Source organism: Lynx canadensis, chromosome C2, assembly GCF_007474595.2.
Source record: "Lynx canadensis isolate LIC74 chromosome C2, mLynCan4.pri.v2, whole genome shotgun sequence".
Lineage (NCBI taxonomy): Eukaryota > Metazoa > Chordata > Mammalia > Carnivora > Felidae > Lynx > Lynx canadensis.
This window is the reverse complement of record NC_044311.2, coordinates 93,573,175-93,600,789: the sequence shown is the minus strand read 5'-3', so window position 1 is coordinate 93,600,789 and position 27,615 is coordinate 93,573,175. Positions and strand designations below refer to the sequence as shown.

Below are 27,615 nucleotides of genomic sequence, written 5' to 3'. Positions count from 1 at the left end.
GATTTTAAGTGCTAATAGAATGGGTGAGATTTGGTGATTTTTTTTCCTATGCTTCTCTATATTTTTATATTTTTTACATTTGCAGTACTTGCATAAGCATAACTTTTAGAAAGAAAGTTAAATTGAATAAGTTGAATGTGCGCCTGGTATTTGCAAGCACAGAACAAGCTCATGTAAGAAATGAGTTGCCGCAAAAGGGTTACATACTGCAGGGAAGTGCGGCTGTTTTCAGCAGGAAAGAGAGGCCTTGTAACAACAGGAAGCACTGGGAGCCAAGGTACCAGGCTTCCAAGCAGAGCTATTCTGGAAACAATGGCTGCCTGTGGCTCGAATATTGGGCAGGAAATGAAAGGATGCTGGGACAGGGGGTACAGCGAGGAGCTGATAAGCACTACCTGGCTCTTCTTCGCATAGACCCTAGAGGGCCAGTGATGAAGTTGTTTTTTTCTAAATGCTCCTCATCTTTCATCAGCATAATTGATTTTTAGAATAACACAGAAATGAAAGAACCATGGTGCCATGGGTCTGGAAACCATTAGGAAGCTGAGCCTCCTGGGAAACCAGAAGGTACAATAAGCAAGAGAAGGTATTTCTCACCCTCAGGGCATGGTCCACATCAGTTGGGGTTGGGGGGTGGGGAAGGAGCCTTCAGATGAACTCAGCACCATTTAAAGCTAAGTTCCTGGAGGACTCCAGTATCCATGATAATAAAAATCACATTGGGCTAATAGGAGCCCAGTCATACCAAAAGGAGATATGTGTAGACCTTCTGAGAGAGAAGTTTATATTTATTTAACACAAATTTCTATTCATATGGGAAGGGCAGGTTGGGGAGTCAATAATACAAGTAAGAAACAGAAACAAAACTAACACTCATGCTCATGTTTTGCCTTGAAGACCTAGATATAAACCAGCAGAAGTGCAGACTCGAACACTGCAGGTAGAAGTGAAGTCTGCCTTCTAAATTTCTAGCCTAGCTTCATCCAGGAATTCACAGGTCATGGGGTGTAAGACCTGAAAGGAACATTAGCAGTCATCTAGATCCAGAACTTGTTCCTGGTACAGATGAAAGTCTGGGGCTGGGAGTGGCAGGTTTTTTTTTTTTTTTTTCCCCCTGGAAGAGCTGATTCATGTGGCTTTACTGATAAGTACCCAGCACCTAGTACCTGTGGGGGAATTCATAAAAGGAACAGTTACTTTCCTCCTCAGAGGTCTGAAATCTAGTACCTGGGGGTCAGAGCAAAAACCTAGCTTCTTAACTCATTGTTTTATATCCTTCTCCATCATTGGGTTGCTCTTGGACAGGAAGTCATCTCTGCTCCCTGCTGCTTTCTGGTCTTCCCCATGCCTGGGATGTGCCTCAGTTTCCCTATCTTGGAGGTTACAAAATGTACTGGAAAGTGTGTGAACTTTGGATTCAACCAGGCTTGTAATTGTATGCTAGGTTTGCCACTAGCTGTTTGACCATGGACTAGTCATCCAACTACACTGAATCCTAATTGCCCATCTATAAAATAGGAATAGGAATGCCTATCCCTCAGAGTTGTGACAATTTGAGAATTAAATGAAATAATGATTGTTAAGCATGATACCCCACACAGCATTTGATGAGTGCATCCCGTGACCACCCACTAGGCATGTAAAAACAAAAAACAACAACAAAAAAATGTGGCCAAGACATAGATGAGAGAAGAAGTTACATTGTCCTCATTCTTAAGATGATTGGCGTTAGTGAAGCATACAATTCAAGAAGTGGGTGTATTTTCCATGTTTATCTCTTGTTACCCTGCTGGACTCCTATCCCTTCTCCCCCTGGGACTCTCTCTTGAGGCACATGTGATCATCTGCTTTATTACCGAGGTAGAGCCTCTATCCGTGGCATCCCAAGGAGCAGGTGGCAAGAAAGAGAGGGGCTGTTGGTCCAGGAAACAAAATCTTGATCGTGTGATTGAAGCTGACTGTGGTCCTCATGCAGTTAAATTGAGTATTTAAATGATTTGTTGGCAATGAAAAGGAAACTGATGCTCACAAGCTAGGCCTGGGAGTATGCTAGGGGTGACTGAAAGGTCAGCCCCATGAACTGAGTGATGTCTGCCCCACAAATACCCTGGGGACAAAGTCAGAAAGTAGGAAGGATGAGCCAAAAAAAAGTCTACAAATGACACAAAGTCCAGAGGTCTCCATTTTCAGCAATGGAATGAGATCCTTCTGTACTTTTCTTGTGTACAAGGTGAGCTGGGCCAGCTAAGCCCCGGGCCATGTAGGAGCTCCTCAGTCTTCTTGTCATCATGCCCCACCCTTTTTCTCTACCTGGCACTGTCCTTCCTTGGGGCCACAGCCACCTCCGTTCCCCAACACCCACCTTCACTGAGGCTGTTTCCACTTGCCCATTAACTCAAAGAAATTTCAGGAATCAGCTAGAATCACCTTCTCTTTCATTCTCAATAAAGCATAAAGAGGTCCTTTCCACTAACCTTCATTTTTTTCTTTTTGGAGCAATAGGTTTGTGGTCTTTTCCCTCATAGGATCTCCTCTCCCCACTCAGCTTTCTCAAAGGACTATTATTCCCTTGACCGGAAGAATTCAAGGGTCAGCCCTGATGGGACAGCTGAGTCTGGTCCTAGAGCTGCCGGGATTGGACATCATCCTACAGGCAACAGGGAGCCACTGAATGTTCCAGAGTAGGGGAGTTTTATCATCAAGTTAGTTTTTTTTTAGAAAGATTTGTCTGGCAGTGGAGCTCAAGATAGAACAAAATCTTCCTGGGCTGTCATTAAGAACTCCCCTAATTTACCTGAACTCTTCTCCACCAGACTGGTCTAGTCAGCATTCTTGGAATTCACTACATTGTTTCTTGCTTTCCCACCTTGTTTATACCATTCCCTATACCAGAAAGTGGGTGGCATTTACTAAGTGCTTATTATATGCCAGGCGCTTAACCAAGTGTTCTGCATGTATTGTATATATTACATCACGTTGTATCATATCGCAGCATAGCATCTCAAATCATCCCTTCGAACCAGTGTTAGAGTTCTTACTGCATAGCCTGGATTTGCCCTTCTTTATCCACTTATGTCACAACATGTGAGCCCTTCAGGGTGAGGGTCCTGTCTCGGCACCCTCTAGTGTGGTCTCCCTGTACCGTCGGCACCCTATAAATAAACGCACACAGTCTCCTCTTTTTGTTCAGCACATAAAAACTCTGCTTGACATTGCCTACCATATGTAATCTCTTTAGAAGGACTTCTATCACATTTTTTGTGCCTCTCTAGAGCCCTTAACATAGTTTGCTTGATATTTTCATACTGGCCATGTTATTTATACTTGTGAGCTTCAGTTTCCTCATTTATAAAGTAGGAATGATTCCTCCCTCATAAGGTGGTTGTGCGTTGGGTATAAATAATGGATAGAGCTCAGGGATCAGCACAAAGTAGGTGCACAGTTATGCCCATTCCTTTCTTGTCTTCCGAGGACAAAGGTCTTACCTTCTTGACCCTTTGGCTAGATGGCTTCTGTACACATTTCAAGGGGAATCATTGTCACTGGGAGAGAGTAGGTGCATTGATAGTGGCTGGGGTGAGTCAAGGATATGCACCAGAGGGAGGATCCGGTCTGGACACTTCTACAAGAAAGAGCTGACTTGACTTAGCATCTGAGACTCTAAAAGTGGGAAGGGCAGGGGTCTCCAGAATGCAATCCACCATCAGGAGCTCAGTTGTGGAACACAGCTAGTCCTTGGCCACACCAGGCTAACAGGTCAGGCAAATACTTCTATTAAACAAGGAGTAATTATCTCAATGGGGTTTCAACATCTAGATTTCAACATCTAGAAATTGCCTCACTGACTTCAGAAGGCCCTCTGACTTCTTTAATGAAACTTGTTTTTCAAAAACCCATGTCTTTCTTTAAAAAAATTATTATAGAAAATTCAGAAAAGCAAAATTAAAAATACAGAAAAGCAAAAATAATTTATTTTCTACCACCTATAAGTAATTACTATTAATAACATATCAATGTGTTTTATTTTTTATCATTTAAGATTTGGGAAAGCGTGGTATAAAAGAGACACTGTCAGTCTATAGTCTTTATCTTTGTTTCTTGCCTTCCAGCTTTTTTTTATTCTTTAAAAATGTTTTCTAGTTTTATTGAGATGTAATTGACATTACTATATGAGTTTAAAGTATACAGAATAATGGTTTGACTTACATATATTGTGAAATGATAACAGCAATAATTTAGTTAGCATCCATCATCTTATATAGTTAGGATAAAAAGAGAAAACAGAAAAAGAAAAAAAAAACTTTTCTCTGTGATGAGAAGTCTTAGGAAATACTTCTTACCAACTTGCCTATATGTCATATAGTAGTGTTGACTAGAGTCATCATACTGAACAGACATTCCTAGTACCCACTTATCTTGTAACTGGAAGTCTATACCTTTTGACCACCTTTCTCCAATTTCCTCTTCCCCTGCTTCCTGTCTCTGGTAACTTCAAGTCTGACCTCTTTCTCTATGAGTTGTTTGTTTGTTTGTTTGTTTGTTTGTTTTAAGATTCCACAGGTATGGGATCATACAGCATTTGTCTGACTTAATTCACTTAGCATCATGCTCTCCGGGTCTACTATGTTGTTGCAAATGGCAGGATTTCCTTCTTCTTATGGTTGAGTGATGTTCCATTTGTGTATGGTGTGTGTTTAATCCATTGATGGACACTTGAGGTTTTCCCTGTCTTGCTGTTGTAAATATAATGCTGCTATGAGGGGGGGGGGGTGCAGATATCTTTTGAGTTAGTATTTTCATTTCCTTTGGTTATATTCCCAGAAGTAAAATTGCAGGATCATATGGTAGTTCTGGTTTGTTGTTTTTTTTTTTGTTTGTTTTGTTTTTTAGAACCCTCTATACTGTTTCCATAGTGACTTTACCAATTTACAATCCCACCCAACAGTGCACAGTTTCTTTTGTCTCTATATCCACACCAGCATTTGTTATCTCGTATCTTTTTCACAATGGCCATTCTAACAAGCAGGAGGTGATATCTCATGGTTGTTGGTGTTGATTTGCATTTCCCTGATGATGAGTTGATGTTGAGCATCTTTCATGTGTCTGTTGGCCTTTCATATATCTTCTTTGAGAAATGTCTACTTTTGTCCATTTTAAATTGAATTTTTGGTGTTTTTTTGTCTTTTAGTTTGTTTATTTTTGTTTTTGTTTTATTTTTTGCTTTTGAGTTATATAAGTTCTTTGCATATTTTGGCTATTAACCCTTGATCAGATATATGGTTTGCAAATATTTTTCCCTATTCTGTAGGTTGTCTTTTCACTTGATTGTTTCTTTTCCTGTGAAGAAGGTTTTTAGTTTGATGTAGTCCTACTTGATTATTTTTAATTTCTGTTGTTTGCACTTAATGTATCATCTTCAAAAAATCATCGCCAAGATGCATGTCAAGGAGTTTTTCCATATGTTTTCTTCCAAGAGTTTCAGGTATTACATTTAAATCTAATTCATTTCAAGTTAATTTTTGTAAATAGCATAAGATAGGGGTCTACTTCCATTCTTTTACATGTTGGTATCAAATTTTACCAGCACCATTTATTAAAGAAACTATCTTTTCTCTATCAATATTCTTGGCTCCCTTGTAAAATATTAGTTGACTGTATATGCTTGAGTTTATTCTAGGTTCTTGATGCTGTTTCATTGATCTATTTGTCTATTTTTATGCCAGTACCATACTGTTTTGATTACTATAGCTTGATAGTATAGCTTAGAATCATGAAGTGTTTTTCATTTTTTATCAACATATATTGCTTTGTAACTTTCTCAAGAAGAATTTGGTGTTTTTTTTTTTAAGTTTTTAATGTTTATTCATTTTGAGAGACAGAGCATGAGCAGGGGAGGGGCAGTGAGAGAGAGAGAGAGAGAGAGAGAGAGAGAGACACACAACAGAATCCAAAGCAGGCTCCAGGCTCCAAGCTGTCAGCACAGAGCCTGACGCGGGACTCGAACCCACAACTGTGAGATCATGACACTTGCTGAAGTCGGACACTCAACCGACTGAGCCACCCAGGTGCCCCTAGTTTTTTTTTTTTTTAACATTTATTCAATTTTTGAGAGAGAGAAAGACAGAGCACAAGTCGGGGAGGGGCAGAGAGAGAAGGAGACACAGAATCTGAAAGCAGGCTCCAGGCTCTGAGCCTCAGTACAAAGTCTGATGTGGGGCTCAAATTCAATGAACTGTGAAATCATGACCTGAGCCAAAGTCGGTCACTTAACCAACTGAGGCCATCCAGGTGCCCCTTCAAGAGGAATTTTAAAATAAATATTAACCACTAGGTGTTGAATGACTAAAAGCCATCACTACCATAAGGTAAGGCCTGCAGTGGGGAGAATTTCAGGCATTTGAATAGTTAAGGGCACAGAACCAATCAGCTCTTCTTCATGGTGTCACAACACTTGGCCACCAACTCATGACAAGGAGGCTTTTTCTATTCCTCCCCATTTTACTACTATGAAAAAAAATAGGAACTTTGGGAGTCAGTCACACTTGGTTTGGGAGCCCAACTCTGCCATTTACCAACTGTGTGATTTGGGGCAGCTTACTTAACCTATCAGAATCAGCTTTCACATTTTCAAAATGGAGAATTTCACCCTGTTTCATGGATTGGCTATGATTATAGAATGGGAATGCCAGTTTTTTTTTGTTTTTGTTTTTGTTTTTTGTTTTTTAAAGCGTCTAATGCAGTGCCTGACACATAATAGTGTTTCTTCTCCTTGAGGGATTCAGGTATCCATGGAGCACAGAAAACCCATCTGGAGAAAAATGACCAATCTTCTGTCCAGTAAAACATTTTGAGCATTCATGTTTCAATGCTATTCTAGACTAATGAGACAGAGTATTGTCCTCAGTGTCTCCAAGGAGCTCACAACTTAGGTCTTGGGTAGGAGTAGGCTTGCAAAAAATTTGTTAGATTTCATTTTTGTTGTTAAATCTCATTTTTTATGAAAAATTTTTTCTTATAGTTCAACATTCAAAAGTATAAAAGAATATATAATGAGAAGTCTCCCTCTTATAGCCCTAGTCCACCCCCTAGTTCATCTCCTATAGGCAGCTAAATTTATGACTTCCTTATGTGTCCTTCCATAAATATTTAATGCATAGATAATGAATTGCATATCTGTTCTAGTCTCTCTTTTTAAGAAACAGATGCTAGGATACCATTATGCCTGTCTGCACCTTGTTCTCTTTGCTTGACAATATGCCTTGGAGACCACTCTGTATCTGTACATGAAAGTTTTCTCATTCTTTTTAATAACTGTATAGTATTTCACTTTATGGGTGTTCTAGTATTTATAAGAGGAGCTTCCTATGGATGGGCAATCTTGTGCCATTACAAAAATTGCTGCAATGAAATAAGCTTGCATATATGGAAATATCCTGGAATTGAGACAGTGAAAAATGTTCTGAAACGTGATGGTTGCTTACCTCTGGAAATATACCAAAACCACTTAACTATATGCTTTAAAGGGTGAATTTTACAGCATTTGAATTATACCTGAATTTTTTTAATGTTTATTTATTTTTGATTTTTTTTTTTTTTTACATTTATTTTTGAAAGACAGAAGAGAGAGACAGAGCCTGAGCAGGGGAGGGGCAGAGAGAGAGGGAGACACAGAATCTGAAGCAGGCTCCAGGCTCTGAGCTGTCAGCACAGAGCCTGCCGCGGGGCTCGAACCCATGAACCGTGAGATCATGACCTGAGCCAAAGTCGGAGGCTTAACCAACTGAACCACCCAGGTGCCCCATGATGTTTATTTATTTTTGAGAGAGACAGAGACAGAGAGAGAAAGAGAGAGAGAGAGAAAGTGGGGGAGGGGCAGAGAGAGAGGAAGGCACAGGATCCAAGGCAGGCTCCAGGCTCTGAGCTGTCAGCACAGAGCCCAACACGGCACTCGAACCCACAAACCGTGAGATCATAACCTGAGCCACCCAGGCGCCCCTATATCTGAATTTTTTTAAGATTAAAATAAAAAAACAAAAACAAAAAACTTTTCTCTAAGGAAAACATGCCAAGTCAAAATATATTTAAAAATTTAGAAAAGTAGAAAGCAATTACTTTGCTTTTTTAAAGAACAGAGAGCATAACACTTTTAAAATAAATACCACACATTTTCAAATTTCTCTTTAATTCGGCACTAGGCCAGGAGGAAGAGAGTAGAAAGAAATTACAAGGCGGAGGAAGAATCAGAGGGGAAATTGAGGGGGACAGCGACCTCTAGGCAAGCGGAGACTCCCAAAGGCTAGGGAGAAGGAGTTGCAGGACAGAAAGGGTAGGACAGAAATAAAATGCAGGAGCTAGCAGAGAGAGAAGTTTCGGGGAGCCACTGTGACAGCTCTTAGATTCCCGGGGTCAGGAGGGGAGGTAGGAAGTTCTCTGCTGACAGCCAAGAGTAATGAAAAAGTAATTGAAATCTTTACTCCATCTCTTGAAAAAAATGCCATTTGGGGGCGCCTGGGTGGCAGTCGGTTAAGTGTCCGACTTCAGCCAGGTCACGATCTCGCGGTCCGTGAGTTCGAGCCCCGCGTCGGGCTCTGGGCTGATGGCTCAGAGCCTGGAGCCTGTTTCTGATTCTGTGTCTCCCTCTCTCTCTGCCCTCCCCCATTCATGCTCTGTCTCTCTCTGTCCCAAAAATAAATAAACGTTGAAAAAAAAAAAATTTAAAAAAAAATGCCATTTTGCTGCCCCATTCACAGCATAGCAATGCTGCTTGAAGTCCTCACTCTGCCCTATGCACGGCAGTAGATGTTCAGAAGATTTCTCCCCTGTGCAGCGGCTTGTTTCCCTTGCTCTTTTACCCTCCTCCTGCAAAAATCAAATCTTCTTCACCCACCCTCTTCACCCACCCTTGGCCCTTGGTCCCTTCTAGCACCTCAGTCACAATGAATATATCCTTCATTCCTGAAAGTTTTCCCCGACTGCTTCCCAATTCCTACCTTCTGCCTCTTCCCTGCTTTCTTCCACTATAGTTTGCATTTCTAATATAAATGGAATAGTACAGTAGGTACTCTTTTTTTTTTAATTTTACTTATTTATTTTGAGAGACAGAGTGGGAGGGGCAGAGAGAGAGAGAATCCCAAGCAGGCTCCGCACTGTCAATGCAGAGCCTGATGTGGAGCTTGAACTCACCAACCATGAGATCATGACCTGAGCCGAAACACAGAGTCGGACCTGAGCAGAAACCAAGAGTCAGACGCTTAACCGACTGAGCTACCCAGGTGCCCCTAGTATGTACTCCTTTATAGTCTGGCTTCTGTTGCCCATATGCTTTATCATTTATCATTTATCATATGCTTTTGATGGCTGAGTAGGATTCCATTGTGTGTATATACCATTAGACTTCACTTTAAAGATTAGGAATGCAGGACCCAGAGAGGGGATGAAATCTGACCAGTACAAGACCTTAACAAGAATCCAGAACGGGGGGCAAGGAGGGCCATGTTTCCCTAAAGCCCAAATGCAGTTTGCACTATGAAATCATACGGTTGCCATGACCACATAAGTAACCAAATAAAACTGTGCTTGTTCCAATCTCTGTCTCCAGATCTGATCAGGTCCTGGCCACACAGGGAACTGGGGCATCTTACCAGACATTTCTTCTGGGGGGACTCAGAAATTATTTAACTGCTGGACTTTTCTGCACCAAATCCTTGAAGAGTTAGGAGTTGAGGAAAGAAGTGCCCCACATTACTTATAAGTATAAAATGTCTGTTAGTTGTACCAGGTTGGATCAAATCAGACAAAGGCTTTAAAATGTTGTGTAAACTGTAAAGCATAAATCAAAGGCAAAATTATCTTCTCTATCAGAAACCACCTCAAGATTTATTTTGTGCTCGGATTAAAATTTAACATTTAGGATTGCTGATCCAGGAAAAACAAAACATAAAAGGGTCTTCGAGAACCATCCGTGAAACAGTTCAAAGAAGTTACAACATTCTATCACAATCAGCAACTGAACTGTGTGTACCTCTGTAGGAGGAGACTTGAAGTTCTTTGGGTCCGTGATAAACCCTCAGAATTAAACTAGCTCTGTGACTCTGACTTCTAACATTACTCCTGCCCATGCCTAAATTGACAGTGAAAGCGTTCTTTCCATCTATGACTACTCAGCTATTTTGTGTCAAGCTTCTATCGTATCCACAATTCTAGGGTGTCCTCAATTTGGCTGGGCCCCGGAGACAATAGTCTACAGAATTCTATAAACTCTTAGTACCCTGTGCAGCACCACTCACCAGTATTACCTTTAGACCCTTGCTACCCTAAGGGTGGGCTGTAGAGGGGCAGTATTCCTATCACCTGGGAATTTCTTAAAAATGCAAATTCTTGACACTCTTCCCCCATTGGAACCCCCATGTTAACAAGATCCCAGTAACCTGGGTCACATTAAATTATGAGAAACTCATGCCTAGACTAGTGGTTCTTCAGCCTTAGCGCAGATCAGAATCTCCTGGAGGCAGCTGCTGCTGGTGCACCTGGTCCAGGGACTGCAGTCTGAGAACCACTGCTATGGCTCTCAAGCTAGATGATTATGGAGATTCAGTGGATCCTCTCCCATTTACTGAGTATGATGGGGAATTCCTTCATCTTCCAACTCAGCCCGAGACAAGAATCCAGGAAAGCTAACACTCCTCAGGGACCCGGAACACAGCCTCCTCCCCTGAGTTGTTTCACTCTTGCCTCTTGTTTAAACAGAGCTGTGGACGAGAGGTTCTAGGGCCTCTGTATCAAAGCCAGAGTAAATTTGTGGTGGAGGCTCCATCCGGGAATGTGTTTTCTCCACCTTTAAATCAAACAGACCTGAGGTACTGCACCTAAGAGCTATGGTACTGGAAGGGCCCTACCTGAGAGTGGGATAGGACAGGTTGGTGACCCCACACTACACCTTCTGTAGAGTGTTTCATAAAGGCCCTTCAAATCCAGGGCTTTGTCTTGAGTCCTTCTTGGGAATGCTCAGAGCTCTTAAGTCCACTTGTGCCCTGCATGGCACAATAGCCATATACCTCGGTACAGAGATGTGCTATGGACCACACCAAGGCCAAGCATAGCCCCGGGACTCTAACTCAAAATCTGTGCACTGTTGGATCCTGCCGCCTTTGTGTTATAGAAACACACCTAAATGCATAGAAAAGAGACTTCAGACAAGCAAAATTACCTTCAAATAGAAATATTTAATCCAAGAAGGACACAGAAGCCATTCCAAATAGTAGATATGAGTGTCGACTGGTAAGTGGTTGGTCCGCTCTACCCCAATCATCCATTGGATAGGAGGAGGTAAATTATTTTCACCAAGATTGCATCTCACAAATTACGAATTTACATCACAGAGAAGCTTCCAATAGAAATAATAACTGTCGTTGTAGAATGCTTATTATATGTCAGGGTCTGTGCTAAATGTTTACAGGTATTACTTCAATCCTAACTATGAGGTTAAAATCACTGTTATCCTCATTTTACAGATGTGGACACTGAGAAACAGAATTATTACATATGTATCTTGCCTAAGGTTACAAAGGCAGTTTGACATTCAAACCTGTGTTCTCAACCATAGACCAAATGTGGCAGTCACAAAACAATAGCTTGGTGCTGTAGGGAAAGAGTTGGCCATTATTGTGCACAATAGGGATTAAAACAAAAATGCAAAACATTTTTTTTAAAACATTTAACTCTGTTTGCTTGCTTATTTATTTGTTTATTATTTAGCAACATGGGGGTGGGAGACAAAAATCTCACTGAGAAAACTATTTCATAGATACAGAGATCACAGATCAGATCAGAGTATACACAGTATACACAGATCAGAGTATAGCTCTTTTGGGTGGAGCCAGGCAGAGGTCCTGGACCCCTCCCCATTCTCACAGCCCCTCCCCCACCATACTCTGCTCCCACCTTGTATTCACTAATAGTGAGTGGTTCCACCTTGCTGGTTTCTGGTCTCAATATTTCCGATCCCGAGCCCATTCCCTGCCCTCTTCCTACCTGAGATAACTAAGAAGTTTTTCCCCAGTTCCAGTCATGAAAGAGCAGGGCAAAACATGGATGTGTCCTGGAAGGGAATGGTCCTGTGCGTGCACGGCCTTTGAGAGGTGGGTGAAATACTTTAAGAATGATGAATTTTACTGAACATCCAATATTATAGTTGGTAGTTGAAAGAAATGGTGGGAATTGTTTAAAAAAATATTGTAATATAGACTCTAGGAAGAATGTTAAGTCTGAACACCTGATGTCTACTTATGTAATGTCCAGCCCAACTTGGAATTGTGTGCAGGCATGATCATGCACATTAAGCTTTAATAGATTGGCATTACTCTAATCTAAGGCATTAGTGGATTAGGTATATTTTGGGGGAGGGAGCACAGTGCTAACCCAAGCACTAGTTCATGAAGTTCCATACCACCTCCATGACTGAAGACTTCAGCACCCAAGGCTTTGGTGCTCCATACCAAACCACCATTCACAGCACTGTCATGGAGGGACCTCAGGTGGATCTCTTCAGGGACCAGGGTGGCAAGAAACTTGTTCTCTCCATGCCATCCAGAAGGCCTACAACTGCCATTCTGTCACTGAACTGGCTGGGCCAATCAGGGTCAGCTTTGAGGAGAGGTTGGCATAGTCAGTCTTTTCTACCCAGGCAATGAACTTCTGAAGTGGCAGGAATTCCAAAGGCCATGGTGGTCCCTTTTATGTGGTCCATTCAATCAATGACTGGTTTGACCCATTCAGTGGTCTTGGTGGAGGGTGGTTCTCACCTTTAAAAAAATACTTCAGGGGTGCCTGAGTGGCTCAGTTGTTTAAGTGTCCAACTCTTGATTTCAGCTCAGGTCATGATCTCTTGGTTCATGAATTCAAGCCCCACATTGGGCTCTGTGCTGACAGCGTGGAGCCTGCTTGGGATTCTCTGTCTCTGTCTCTCTCTCAAAAATAAATAAATAAACATTAAAAAAAAATACTTTAACACTTTGACCTTTTAATCACTTTTAACGTTCTGGTGGACATCTTTAGTCTTTTCTCCTTTGCATTTTTTTTAACATAGCTAAATTCATAATGTATATTTGATTTTGTGCCTTATTTTTCTTTTGCCTACTTATATCATAAGGGTTTTCCCACGTTAATTACTTTTCATAAGCAACAAATAATCTTGAATGAGGTAAGTAAATCTATCTGCACCTTGGTTTCTTTATGTGTAGTATAGGCAATTGTATCGTGCTAGCATTCACATTAAAAGCTTTTAAAACACAGATTGCTGGGCACCACCTCCAGAATTTCTGATTCAGTGGGTCTGGAGTAGGGCCTGAGAATTTGCACGTCCAACAAGTTCCCAGGAGATGCTGATGCTGCGGGTCAGGAGACCACACTAGGAGAACCAGTGAAATGAGGAGATTGAGTTGTGGGATTTCCAAGGTCACTGCTGGTTTCAAAATCTAAGTGTTTGCATATTTTTCAAATTTTTTTTAGTATATGTGCTGCCGAAGCGAGCACTCAAATTTTTTTAAAAAACCCAACCAACTCTTAAAACACATGACTTTTCTAAAGTTTAACAAAACCTCATGATTTTTTAAATACAAAAGAATATCATCTACCATTTAAAAGTAATTGTTTCCACTTGTAACTCACATGCATTCCATACTTGCTTCTCTTTGAAGTTACCTGGAGTTTTAAAAGGATATCTTTAAAGAACAGTTAGACTTATAGCTAATACTTTATTGTTTCTCTTTTCATAGTTCCATATGTATTGAAGAGCTGTGCAGAATTTATAGAGACTCACGGCATTGTGGATGGAATTTATCGGCTTTCGGGAGTCACCTCAAATATACAAAGGCTAAGGTGAGCTAAAAGAAGAGCCCCCAAAGAATTCTCCCATGAGCCTTCCTCTGTCCATACCTCTGTTCGCCAGAATTGGGAGTATTAAAAACCTGAAGCAGTTGAGAGAAGGGTGGCAGGGCAGAAGATCAAGTGTGATGTTTTCAGATGCCTAACTGTTCTTAATCTAATCAGGAAATCCTCTAGTCTGATGTAATTCTTTCCAACAAAAGCTCCTGAGAGTTTTTAATCTGTTTCTTTGTCTTGCACCAGGTTTAGCCTTCTTAGGTGGATTCAGCTGAACTCAAATGATTTAAAATACAAGTCAGGAAAACATGATTTATTATCATTCACTTGTCTACCCAGAGTTCAGTTAGATCCCAATTACATAGTGTTCAGAACTTGGAGATGATAGGAGTTTTTCTGTTGGCACACATTCAACATTGGATATTTCACTTGGTCAGGGAATCACAAATCTTCATGATTGTGCATTTCTTTCATTGAGTCTGCTATTTTATTTAATTTTAATTTTTATATAGAGAGAGCACAAGTAGGGGAGAAGGGCAGAGGTGGTGGCAGAGAGAGAGAGAGAGAGAGAAAATCTTGAGCAGGCTCCACCATTAGTAGGCTTGATCCCATGACCCTGGGATCATGATCTGAGTGAAAATCAAGAGTCAGACGCTCAACTGACTGAGCCATCCAGGCACCCCGAGGCTGATATTTAAAAGACTATGGATAGATGGGTTATTTCCAAATGTATTGCTTTTTCCTAAACAATTCTAGAATTTATCCTAGAGTTTCTTGGAAGAAATTCCTGTCACATTGAATTAAGAGTATAATAACCTTCACACAAAACACAGATATGTGTATGTTTTATATGTATTACATATATCAAATAAAGGGAAAAGATATACAGTATATATACAGAGTGTTTTATCAGGTGGTATTTTTATATATTTATTATATGTTTAGTTATAAATAAATGTAGACTTTTGAAACAATAAAAGCATTCGTGTTACCAGAATAGTCTGTTAAATTTAATAGATTGTAAAGTTAATGTATTTTGTCTTCTTCCTCTGACTTGGTTTTCTGTCCCTCCCCCTCAAATCGCAATTATAATGAAATTATACCAAAGGAATAAAACATCTTTTTTATTCCTGGAGAAGTGGTGACTGTTCAAAACTAATCAGCTTATTATAACCATAGATTTTAACAGATCTATGTGCTTTTATAATTTCACTAATTTACTGACATTTTTTAGAGTTTCAACAAATACTTTTTAATGTTTCACTCTTAGCTCTGAAATATACCAACTACATGGTAGTTAGTACCGTAGGAGAACATTTGAGCAATGGCCAATTCTTTTTCATTTAAGGACCAACCCTATTAGCCTCGACAGGGAAATTTTGGCTAAATAAATGAATAAGCTCCAAATTATTCTTGTTCTGGCCTCTTAAAGAAACACACACACACACACACACACACACACACTTGTGAATTTATAAGGCCGTTGCATGGTTTTCTTTTCAGCGCCCCACTCAGCTCCTTTCAGGTTTGGCCACCATCAGGGATTTCCCCACCCTTTGTTGAAGATCCAGAACCAGGTGACAGGAAAATGGGCAGCGAGCTGTTTTGAAATGCTGGTCCCGAGAGTCCTGTTGACTTTGCCACTACTTGGCTGACCAAATGAATACTGTCAAGAAACCTAATTCCTCCTCTATGTTAAAGCTGAAAATTGCATTTCTTAAACAGATTTTTAACTTATAAGTGTATACTATTTGAGGCAGTGTATTCACATAAGCTTGGTAAGGACGTTTTATAATCAGAAACAAGGCCTGAAATCTGATGATGTTCCCAAACACCTCACTATACATTGCTTATAAGAAGATATTTATGGGACGCCTGATTGGCTCAGTCAGTTAAGTGTCTGACTTTGGCTCAGGTCATGATCTCACAGTTTGTGAGTTCGAGCCCCGCGTCAGGCTGTGGTCTGACAGCTCGGAGCCTGGAGCCTGCTTTAGATTCTGTGTCTCCCTCTGTCTGCCCCTCGGCTGCTTGCACTCTGTCCCTCACATTGTCTCAAAAATAAGTAAACATTTAAAAAAAATTAAAAAAAAAAAGAAGATGTTTAGAAGCTGGTCTATCCTGTGGGAGTCCCTGTCAGGCAGCTTAGAAGTTTCCATTTAGCAGCAAGGAGATAGTTGCTTAAACCTTGGGTTTGAGTCTCCAGATAAAACAAGTTTGTTGACGTAGGTATATGGAGATGAATGATAACAATCTGACTCACTCTGGTTTTGGTCTCTCCTCCAAGAAAGAAAAGTTCATTTGGAACAAAATGTTGCAGAATTGAAATCTCAACAGGCTTTTTTGGCGGATTGTTTTCATATTTCCCCACTGTTCATAACTGAAACTGCAGACATAATGCGCTGAGAAATCCATTTGTAAATGGGCATTATGTTTTCCTAATGACAGCAGCTTTTACAGGGAAGATCCAGACCTGACTTGATAAGTCTTCCCATAGCTTCCTTATGCCAGGAATAGAAGGTCATTTTGAATAGAGGTCAAAATGTAGTCAGATCAGCAGTTTAGGGTCTTTTTACCCCTAAGCAGTCAAGCGGCTGCTTACATAGAACACATGTTCCCGAGGTTGTTATGTCTCTGTCTGTGTTGTTTCAGGCAAGAGTTTGGCTCAGATCAATGTCCAGATCTGACAAGGGAAGTGTACCTCCAGGACATCCACTGTGTGGGCTCACTCTGCAAGCTGTACTTTAGGGAGCTGCCCAACCCCCTTCTGACTTATGAGCTCTATGAGAAATTCACGGTAAGTGTTTGGATTTCCATTATGGTTACTGAGTGGGACACGTGGATGGGCCAAGGAGAGTTTCAGCACTAAAATAACAATAATAATACTCACCAGATGGCTGGCACTGTCTTAGCCAGGTAATGGAAATAGGATGGTATAGGGAAGAAAGTAACGTAGTGGGTCTATTGGCTAAATTTTTCCTTTCTTAAATTTTCAGAATCGTGGCTGTTTGTTTCAAGAGCTGGATTAAAATTACTTCTATGTTTATTTCGCTGAATGTACCTCATAGTATAGGGGGAAAACTAAGAATGAGAGATGTGAAATGACTGGCCCAAGGTCACACAGCAGGACAGGAACCTGAGACTCCAGATGTACACTCACGGCTAGTTCATTTTTATCAGGCGACTTCTTCTGTATTTCTTTTGGGGGTTTGGGAATGAGGTGGGCAGGTAGAGAAGGGAGAGAGAACAAACCCAAGTCAAGAGAGAGATCAGAAAGCTGGAAAAAGAAAATAATCTGGGAAATGCAGCCAAGAGGAAGTGCAGGCCTGTGAGTTGGATTGGTGAAAGATAGATGGACCGAACACCTAAACAGCAGCTCTACGGTTAACCAGATAGGGGCACCTATAGGAAAAGTAGAAAGCATAAATGCTTACAGGATGTCTGTAGAGACAGCATTAAAAACTGGCCTTGAGCATTTGGCTGCAGGGATGGAGGTACAGAGTAGGTACAGTTGGATTTAACCAAGATTGAGGGTGTATTCAGCTAATAAAGGGGATGAGGAAGATGAGGGTATATACAAGAGAGTGACTGAAATAGTTGACCATGGAATTTTGTCTGGATAAGAAGGGAAGTGAGGCCTTAAGGCAGTGTGTTAACAGTGAAAAAAATAGTATTGATGGATTATTGAGGTCAACAGACTGTTAGTATGAGGTGGTCAGAGGTGATGCTTGAAATTAAGATTTGTAGGAGTTGCAATTATGGGTAAGGACCAGATCTAGGCTCTAACATGGGCAGCAATCTTTCTCATGGCTCCTGTTAATAAACTTCCTTTGAGCATATAAAATGTTCTTCAGTTCAAAATGATATGGGACTAAATGGATGCATTTTAAATGTTGAACTTGGACCATTAAAATGTATTTAAGAGTTTTCAATGATACAGAGAAACACTCATAATGATACCTGGAAAAGAACAGATACATAATTGTATATTAAAATGTGATTAAAGAAAAAGATGTTCAAAGGATTAACAGCCATTTATTTCAATAATGAGGTTATAGTTTTCCCTGCCTCTTTAGACTTTAACTTTCAAAATCTCATCTACTAAAAGGACATTAACTTTTTAATGAAAAAAAAATGAGGCCAAAACACAAAAAACTTGGGCATAGTCGTTGACTACTAGGGAAGCCAACATATACCAGCTGATGTGAAGTGTCAGTGGTTTGTGGACCCTAAGAGAGCTAAGTGGACCTTGAGAACTAAGGCCAAAGCCACTCTGAGTGGCTAAGTCAAAAACAATGGCAGTCTCTGACCATCAAAATCACAAAGGAGTCTTTCCCAGGAACCAGGAAGAAAAGTTGTGGGTCTCATGTGAGTCTGCCAGATTATAATACCATCACCATATGTAATTATTTCCTCATTTTAAAAGTAATCATATTCAGGGGGCACCTGGGTAGCCCAGTTGGTTAAGCGTCCGACTCTTGTTTTTGGCTCAGGTCACGATCTCATGATGAGTGAGTTCGAGCCCCGCATCGGGCTCTGTGCTGACAGTGAGGAGCCTGCTGGGTATTCTCTCTCTCTTCCTCTCTCTCTCTGTTTCTCCCCAGCTTGTGTTCTCTAGCTTTAAAAAATTTAACAAAAATAAAAATAAAAGTAGTCATATTTGCTAAAAGACAGTTTGAAAAATGGAGGAAAGTGGAAAGGAACCCTTCGTCTCTTCTTGTAAAGACCAAAAACAACTACGGTTAACATGTGGGTTTTTTTTTTCACTCTTACTCCTTGCACAGTGTTTTTGTTTTCCCAGATGAAAATAGAATTTTATTGCAAAAATGAAAGTAATATAGAAACGTATAAAGGAGAAAGTAGAAATCCCTGGAAATCTCACACCCCAGGCATATCTGCAGCTGACATTTTAGGAGACATCATTACAGATTGCTCCTTCTCCCTCCCCTCTGACTCTTTCTCAAGCTCTCTCAATCTGTCTCTCTCTTTCACTCCCCCACTTTCCCTTCTCAATACTATATATCACTGCTTTGCAGTGTTAACTCAACAATGTGTCCATCTTTCCGTGCTGACAAATAGACACTTTTTACGGAGTATTCTCTCATATGCGCAGTGAATTTATAAAGCCAGTTTCCTACTATGGACATTTAGACTTTTTGTTTCTCAACACTTTGCTTTTACAAAACAACATATAATAAACATTTTTGTACATATATCTTTATCCTTTTGCCTGCTTATATCTTTAGGGAAAAAATCATAGAATTAGATTTACTGAGTAAAAAGCTTTTATTTAAAATTTTGTTGGGGGGTGCCTGCGTGGCTCAGTCGGTTGAGCGTCTGACTTTGGCTCAGGTCATGATCTCGGGGTCTGTGAGATCGAGCCCCGCGTCAGGCTCTGTGCTGACAGCTCAGAGCCTGGAGCCTACTTTGGATTCTGTGTCTCCCTCTCTCTCTCTGCCCCTCCCCAACTCATGCTCTGTCTCTCCCTCTGTCAAAAATAAATAAACATTAAAAAAATAAAATAAAATAAAATAAAATTTTCTTGGGGCGCCTGGGTGGCTCAGTCGATAAAGCCTCCGACTTCAGTTCAGGTCATGATCTCAATCTCATGGTCCGTGAGTTTAAGCCCTGCATTGGGCTCTGTGCTGACAGCTCAGAGCCTGGAGCCTGCTTCGGATTCTGTGTCTCCCTTTCTCTCTGCCTCTCCTCCACTTACGCTCTGTTTCTCTCTCTCTCTCAAAACTGAATAAACATTAAAAAAAAAGTTTATTACTGCAACACAGACTTTGGAGAAAGACTTTTATTTTATTAACAGGAAAACATATTTTTCTCAATTGTGATAATTCCTGTTAGTGTTATCTGGTAGGTCTCAAGGTATTTAAGTGCTATTTGTCAATACCTAAACTATAAAAGTTACATTATGTATTTCATATAGTAATTCATAATCTTTTTTTAATCACAGATCCTTTGAGGGAAATGATGAAAGTTCTGGATCCAATTCTCAGAAAAATGCATATTCACACAAAATTGTGCCCAAAACTGCAAGTGATTCAGGCTTCAGATTAACAATTCTATGAGTGTCTAGGAGCTACTTGTATCTTTAAATATATGTATATTTCTTAAACATATATCATATAATATTATATATATATATATATATATCTCCTCGGCAACAACTTGAGTTTGAGACTAGTTTATAGAAGAAATCACACTTTAATGTTATCATTTATTATAAATTAAGATTACAGTAAATAGAAGCTATTTAAAGTTTATGATCTAACTAGTAGGGTTTCACTGATCTCTGGTGGATAATGTAATAACATAACAGAAAACACTAAACAAAGAGAATAACATTTTAGTAATGAGCAAATTTAGAATATATTAGGATTTGAGAAAACTTACTTTCATTTAGCATAATACACCAAATATCTATGAAGCAAGAGAATATATAAACAAAAGAAAAATCCAGTTTGCTTATTTAAGCAAACAATTATTTTAGGATGCTAACTAGTCTTCGACCCTTTGCTTAACTGTGACATTTGAACCTGTTTCATCACAGGGGCAAGGAAACATTTTTTCATTGTATCCTTTCATTCTGTCAAAAACATCCCCTAGGCGTACCTGGGTGGCTCAGTTGGTTAAGCGTCCTGCTTCAGCTCAGGTCATGATCTTGTGGTTTCTGAGTTCGAGCCCCACACTGGGCTCTCTGCTATTAGTGTGGAGCCCGCTCCAGATCCTCTCCCTCTCTCTCTGCCCCTGCCCCCCCTCAAAAATAAACATTAACGGTTTTTTTAAATCCCCTTATCTTCCATGGAAACATGGATTGTCTCAGCTCAGAAGCTGTCCTCAGAACTCTACCTTGACCATTGTGCCATGTGCTGCTGGTGTGAAAAAAAAAACAACAAGGTTAAAATTTTGTGATGTATTGCCAAATTGTTCTCCAGAGAGATAAGAATGGTCTTTCCCTGCAGCCTCACCAACCAACACTGGATATTTTTAATTTGTTAAATTATTTGCAATCTGAATCAACCAAAAATATATTTAATTTTTGTTTTAACTTGTGCATAAGACTTTATTGTTTGTTTTCTACATGGTTTTAATCCTCTTTTCAGTATAATAGTGCATCTTAGAATATGATAGAATAGAATATCATCATGTTAAAGAACAGAATGAGTCTAATTTATTTTAACTAAGTTTAATTTTATGATAGTTGGGGGATAGATAAGAATTCTTTTTTTTTTTAATTTATTTTAATGTTTATTTATTTTTGAGAGAGAGAGAGAGAGAGAGAGAGAGAGAGAGAGAGAGAATGAGTGGGGGAGGGGCAGAGAGCAAGGGAGACACAGAATCTAAAGCAGGCTCCAGGCACAGAGCCCAACGTGGGGCTCAAACCCACAGACCATGATATGACCTGAGATGAAGTCAGACACTTAACCAACTAAGCCGCACAGGTGCCCCAAATTCTTATCTGGAAACTTTAGATATACAGTTTCTTCATAAATCTTGCTTTTAGGCTCAGAACAAAATCTATATTTATCTCTTCTCACTTTCATTCCCTAACATTGCTAATCATTTTGTTCTCCCACAGTAACACAGTAATACCAAAGCAACATTATTGTCAACTTGTCATCATATTTCCAGGAAATCTAACATGGTATTGTTAGATCTAACATGGTATATAACATGGGAAATCTAGCACTAAAAAATAAAATAAAAGTATTTTGCTGTGCAACTGACTTCGACATAGGTAGGACCTTAGTGAAGTTAACTATGTTGAAAAATTTATCACTTACTAATTTCTTTGATCACAATAACAAATTATGATGATATAAGCAAAGCTTCTTCAGGAATATAGAAATAGCTCTGTTAACAGTGTCACAAATTCTTACAATGACTTATTTAAACCCACTTGCACGGCTAAAGTAGAATACTATGTCAATGGAATAATAGGACTAGAAAAATATTAATGAAATTATACTAATGGGCTTATTTATTGAGTGCTTACTACATGATAAACTTGATAAACTTATTAAAATATTATACTTAATCTTCATAGTAACTGTATGAAGTAGGTTTTATAGTCTCTTACAGATGAGCCTCAGAGACTCTCTTGTCTGGGTTTGTACAGCTAATAAATAGAAGGAAAGGTTTAATATTCTGTCTCAAAAGTACCATACTATTTTAAAATAAAGTTAACAACTCCTATATAGGCCCAAGCATTCGATAACTTAATATGAAGTAAAGAAAGCGTCCCAGAGTAACAAAGGAACAATTCAATCAATGGTAGTAGGAAAATTGACTATTAGGAAAGGAGGAAAGTCCAGTTACATTCTTACCATTTAGCAGATTTTAGGGTAAAGAAAGTCTTTCTAACAACAAAAGCAAAGGGAAAAAGATCAGCAGAGACAAATGTAACAAACTAAACTACATGTAAATCATTTTTCCTATGTAAAAAACACCTTAACAAAATTAAAAGGCAAATGGCCAACTATAAAAACCATCTACAGTAAAGATGATGGGAGATTAATATTCTTTAATTATATGGAATCCTACCTATTAATAAAGGGGAAAAAAACCCATAAATAACCACATAACAAAAAAGCCACCCGCTAAACAAATGAGTGAAGAACCTCAACAAACAATGCAGAGAAGAAATACAATTTTAAAAAAATTATAAATGGACCCGAAACTGATGTAACATTGTGTGTAACTGTGCTTCAATTAAAAAAAAAAAAGTCAGATGGGGCACCTGGATGGCTCAGTCGGTTAAGTGTCCCACCTTGGCTCGGGTAATGATCTTTTGGTCCTTGAGTTCAAGCCCCTCAGTGAGCTCTCTGCTGTCAGTGCAGAGCCTGCTTCAGATCCTCTGTCCCCCCCTCTCTCTGCCCCTCTCCTGCTCACACTTTCTCTTTCTCAAACATAAATAAACATTTTTTAAAAAGTCATATAGGTAGACAGTTTTGAAATGTAAAAAAAAAAATTATTTATTTATTTATGTATTTATGTATTTAAGTTTATTTATTTTTGAGAGGAGAGAGAGAAAGAAGGAGAAGGCCAGAGGGTGGGTGGGGGACAGAGGATCATAAGCAGGTTCTGGGCTAACAGCACAGAGCCTGATGTGGGGCTTGAACCCACAAACCGTGAGGTCATGACCTGAACCAAAGTCGGATGCTTAACCAACTGAGCCAACCTGATGCCCCTAAGAAATTTTTTTAATTAAAAAAAAATTATTAAATGTATTAGAAAAATATATTTGCATATTAAAGAAACAATTTTTTAACATTAATATTTCATGCTGGTGATCCTGTGGTGACAGTGGCTCTTGTATGGTTTTCTATTGGAAGTGTGAACTGGCTGGATATCTCAGAAAGTCATTTGAAATTACTGTCAAGAATCCTAAAATGCTCATATTTTTCATATAGTAACTCTATTTCTAGAACTACATTCTAAGATAATAATCAGATGTGTACATAAATGATTGACTTGTAAATATTTCATTGCAATATTATAATACCAAAATTTGGGGAGTATCTGTGTAACAATAAGGGATGAGTTAAAATAAATGATAATAAATCTACTATTTTTAATCCTGGGTAGCCATGAAAAGTCTCATTTCTTTTTTTTCTTTTTTTTAAGATTGCATTTCTTAAGCGTATTTATTGGCCACAATATAAAGTTAAATGGAGAAAAAAAAAATAGTATATGCAAGTGAATAGGAAATGATGCCAGTATTCATGTTTGGTGCTGGGAAGTCCTGGCAGATTGCTTCTTTTATGTTTCACATGTGAGTAGGTTAACAGCAGTCTGTTATGGTAGGATAGCAAGTGATGATAATTCCCTCATTGTTCATATTTTAATTTTTAATCACATATTAGTTTCCTATAGCTGCTGTAACAAATGACCACAAACTTAGTGGCTTAAACAACAGAAATTTGTTCTCTCCCAGTTCTAGAGCCCAGAAGTCTGAAATTAGTTTCACTGAGCTGACATCAAGGTGTGTGCAGGGCTGTGCTCCTTCCAGGGAGCCTAGGGGAAACTGTTCCTCACCTCTCCCATCTTCTGTTTGCTTCTGGCACTCCTTGGCTTGTGGCCACATCACTCCCATCTCTGCCTCTGTGACTGCACTGCCCTCTTCTCTCTCTGGGTCAGATCTCCCTCTGCCTCCCTCTTATAAGAGTAGCTGTGATTGCATTTAGGGCCATTGAGATAATCCAGGATCATCTCATCTCAAAACCTTTAACTTAATCGCATCTACAAAGATTCCTTTCCCAAATAAAGTAACATTTATGGGTTCCAGAGATTAGGACCTGATATCTTTGGGAGCAATTGCTCAACCTACAACATTACATTTCCTTTGCATCGGAAAAAAAGTTCATTTTAGGAAAAATTCAGTCTTCACCAGATTGATTCAGGTAAAATTATCACGCCCAAAAGAAAAGTTGCTGATTTGGGATTTTTAGAGAAGGCAGTTTGGGGAGGTGTTTAATTTTATACTGAATTTATATTGAAATAACTCTTTTGTGTATCAGTCTCCCTCATTCAATCCTAAGCTTCCTGAGGACAGAAACAGTGTTTATTTTGTTCATTATTATGTTTCCTTTCCCTGCTCTCCAGCTGCTGGAAAATGTTGTCACTGTTTACTTGGTAAATGTTTGCTGACGGGTTTGCGGATCCACACATATTTGAAATGCCACTTGAGGTGGGGAACGAGTGTGTGGCAAAAGCCGACTGACCATGAGCTCAAGATAGCTACAAAGGGGGACAGTGGCCAGCTGCCCTTGCTTTGCCTAGAACTCCCCCAGTTTTAACACTGGAAGTCCTGTGTCCCAGGAAGCCCCTCAATCCCAGACAAAGCAGGATCATGGAGAAATTGGAGATGGGACAGGTCATGTAATTGTAGCCAGGGCCCAGGGGTACAAGAGCACCTGCCTCTGGAGGTCCCACACAGACCAGGTTCCACCACCACTGCTGACAAAACCCAAAGGCAGAGACAAGTGGTGGTGAAGCAAGAGAGGAATTATTTCAGAGAGGCCGACACTGGGAAGACAGCAGCTCGTGGCTCAAAGACTGTCTCCAAAGTGCTGAGAATACTTTCAAGGTTTATAGAAGGAAAATGTGGGGCAAAGGTGGGTGGGTACAGGCACGTAGGTAGTAAAGGTCAAACCGATCCTTGTCCTGGGGTCAGTCACTCCCATCTTGCTGACTCAGGGCAGTCCTTATTGCTTGAGGGGCAGTTTTGTCCCCATCAGGGGATGCTTTGCCCACAGGGTGTTTTTCCTGAGTTAAGAGATAAGCTGGAAAGAAGAAAATCAATTGAAAGTCTGAGGTCAGACGGAGGTAGTTGAAGTTCTCTTTCATAATCATGCTTGTTCCACATGTGTGACAAAGATGGAAAGGAATAACGAGTGCCTGAAAGGACACACTGGTTGCCTCTGGAGACAACCTCTGAAGGTCTGTGCCTGGGAGGAAGACTTTATTCTGTATATTCATTTGAATGCTTTCATTTTTAAAATCATGTGCATCCGGGCACCTGGGTGGCTCAGTCAGGTAAGCATCTGACTTCTGCTCAGGTCATGATCTCGAGGTTCCTTAGCTTGAGCTCGAGTTGGGCTCTGTGCTGACAGCTCAGAGCCTGCAGCCTGCTTAGTATTCTGTGTCTCCCTCTCTTTCTCTCTCTGCCCCTCCCCTGCTCACACACACACACACACACACACACACACGCTCTCACTCTCTCAAAAATGAATAAACATTAAAAATATTTTTAAAAATAAAATCATTGCATGAATTACTTTGGAGTCTAATAGCTTAAAATATTTTAAGATAATAAAAATGGCTTTTTAATGATTTTTAAATAATTGATGGAAAATCAAGGGCAATACTGAGTTGCAGTTGGATTACAGTTGGAAAGGATAGGCACGGGTTGTTTGCCCACCATGGTGACAGGGCTGCGAGGTAGCAGGACGTGAGCTGTAAGTAAGGGTACTGGTGGTGTTCGGGTAAACAGATAAAACAGGAGCAAGGGGCCCACCAGAAGGGAGAGAGTCTAGTCTTGGACGGAGTCCACAAAGGGCAGAGAAGCAGTCTTCTTGATACTGATTGGAAGAGAGCAAATAGTCGCAGATTCATCCTTAAATCTTTTAAGATTTAATTGCTAGCCAGATTAGCTTGGCAAAAGTTGAGTGAAATTCTCTTTCAGGCAAAAAATTGGCATAGGCAGAGTTTTAACTCCCCTTCCCCAATTTCCCAGTGGTAGGTTCTGCCAACCTACTGGGGAAACATAAAGAGTGCTAAAAACAAGTTTTCAAGGACTGGACCCTCCAGGAGAAACTACAGGATCTAGAGGGCTTCTGAATGGGATGGGGAGAGGCTGTGAACAATGAAATAAACAAGAACCCCAAATGGGACCTACAGGCATCAGGGGATGGGCCCGCCCAGCCTCTCAGAACAAAGATGACTAACAGCTTCCTAAAATATCAAAGAAACTTTCCATGAGGGCTGTTAAATTGACCTGCACCTTTATTCCCCAGACACAGGTTTAGGAGGGTGGGGGCACTTTACAAAGTTTGCTGGGGGGAAAAGAGACCTCCCACCCCTCCCTCCTCCTTTGCAGGATAGAATGTGGGAGGACCCGTACTACATTCCACAGTCCCTCCTTCCTCTGGAGCTTCTCTCCCTTGGCTTCCCTTATGAGGTTCTCCCTGCCTTGGGAGTCTGGGTCTTCTCCACAGATCTACTTTCTAAATGACTTCTCAGAAAGAGCAGAGATGTCAAGGTGCTTACTCCAGGCCTTATTCTTGTTCCCACCCTCCACCTCCTCCTTATCTCAAAAATTGAGGTTTACAACAGAGATCGTGTTTATGCTGGCTCTCTTCTCAGGCTTGCACACCCACCAGAAGATTGGGACACCTGTGACTGTGACCCTCCCGGACCCTCATTTCTCCCACCAATGCTCAGGAAACAAAATCTCAAGTTTTCCTATGTAGAGAATTTTGATTGCCTTTTAAAACAGTTGGTTTCTGTGTATGTTTTATTTCAATTAAATTAAGAGGGGAGAGCAGAGAAAAGAAGGGGGGGAAGAAACCACTTGGTTGACAAAGCCCTGGCATGATGTTCAATAAATATGGAGGGAGTGCCTCCTGGGTGCCAGGCCCTGCTCCAGGCACACGGACTCATCACATCCCTGCACTTGTAGAGTTTATATCTAGCATGAGAGACTGACAATAAGCAATAAACCTAATAAGTAAGTACATTATATTGTATAAGTAATGGTGGTGAATTCTGTGGGAAAAAAATGGAGACAAGTAAAGGAGTTGGGAGGTCCAGGCTGGCCCCAGTTAGGACTCTTCTCTAATTTAGAACAGAACAGACCCAGCAAGTGTGACCTCAAATAGGGCGTGGCATAACAGAAAGTGCCCAGTAAAGTTAATTTCCTTCTACTTTTCTGTGCTTAAAACTTCTCACTACTGAGCATTTGAACTTCAGCCTTTATTCACAAGCACAAAATAACACCTAAAATCTGAATCGAGGTGAAGGATATAAGAAAACCACACCACACTTAGGAACTTATTTTTGGTTGTATTACAGGGGGCAATATTTATCAAATTAAAGAATGCATTTCCTGATTTTACTTTTTATTATATACAAATGTAAAGCAAGTTTCTAGCACTGGGAGGAAACACAAGACTATGTAAGTTACATACGCCTGTGAATTCAGGGTCATAAGATTGACATAAGCTCAGG

The 27,615-nt window shown here is 40.1% G+C and overlaps 1 protein-coding gene across 1 annotated transcript in view; it reads left to right on the top strand.

Annotated features, from left to right (window-relative positions):
- ARHGAP31 (Rho GTPase activating protein 31) overlaps positions 1 to 27,615 on the top strand; it is a 114,311-nt gene that overhangs the window by 51,938 nt on the left and 34,758 nt on the right. Inside the window, exons 2-3 of the mRNA XM_030328881.1 lie at positions 13,773 to 13,875; positions 16,528 to 16,672. Of these exons, the coding sequence (XP_030184741.1) occupies positions 13,773 to 13,875; positions 16,528 to 16,672 (248 nt within the window). The remainder of the gene's footprint in view (positions 1 to 13,772; positions 13,876 to 16,527; positions 16,673 to 27,615) is intronic.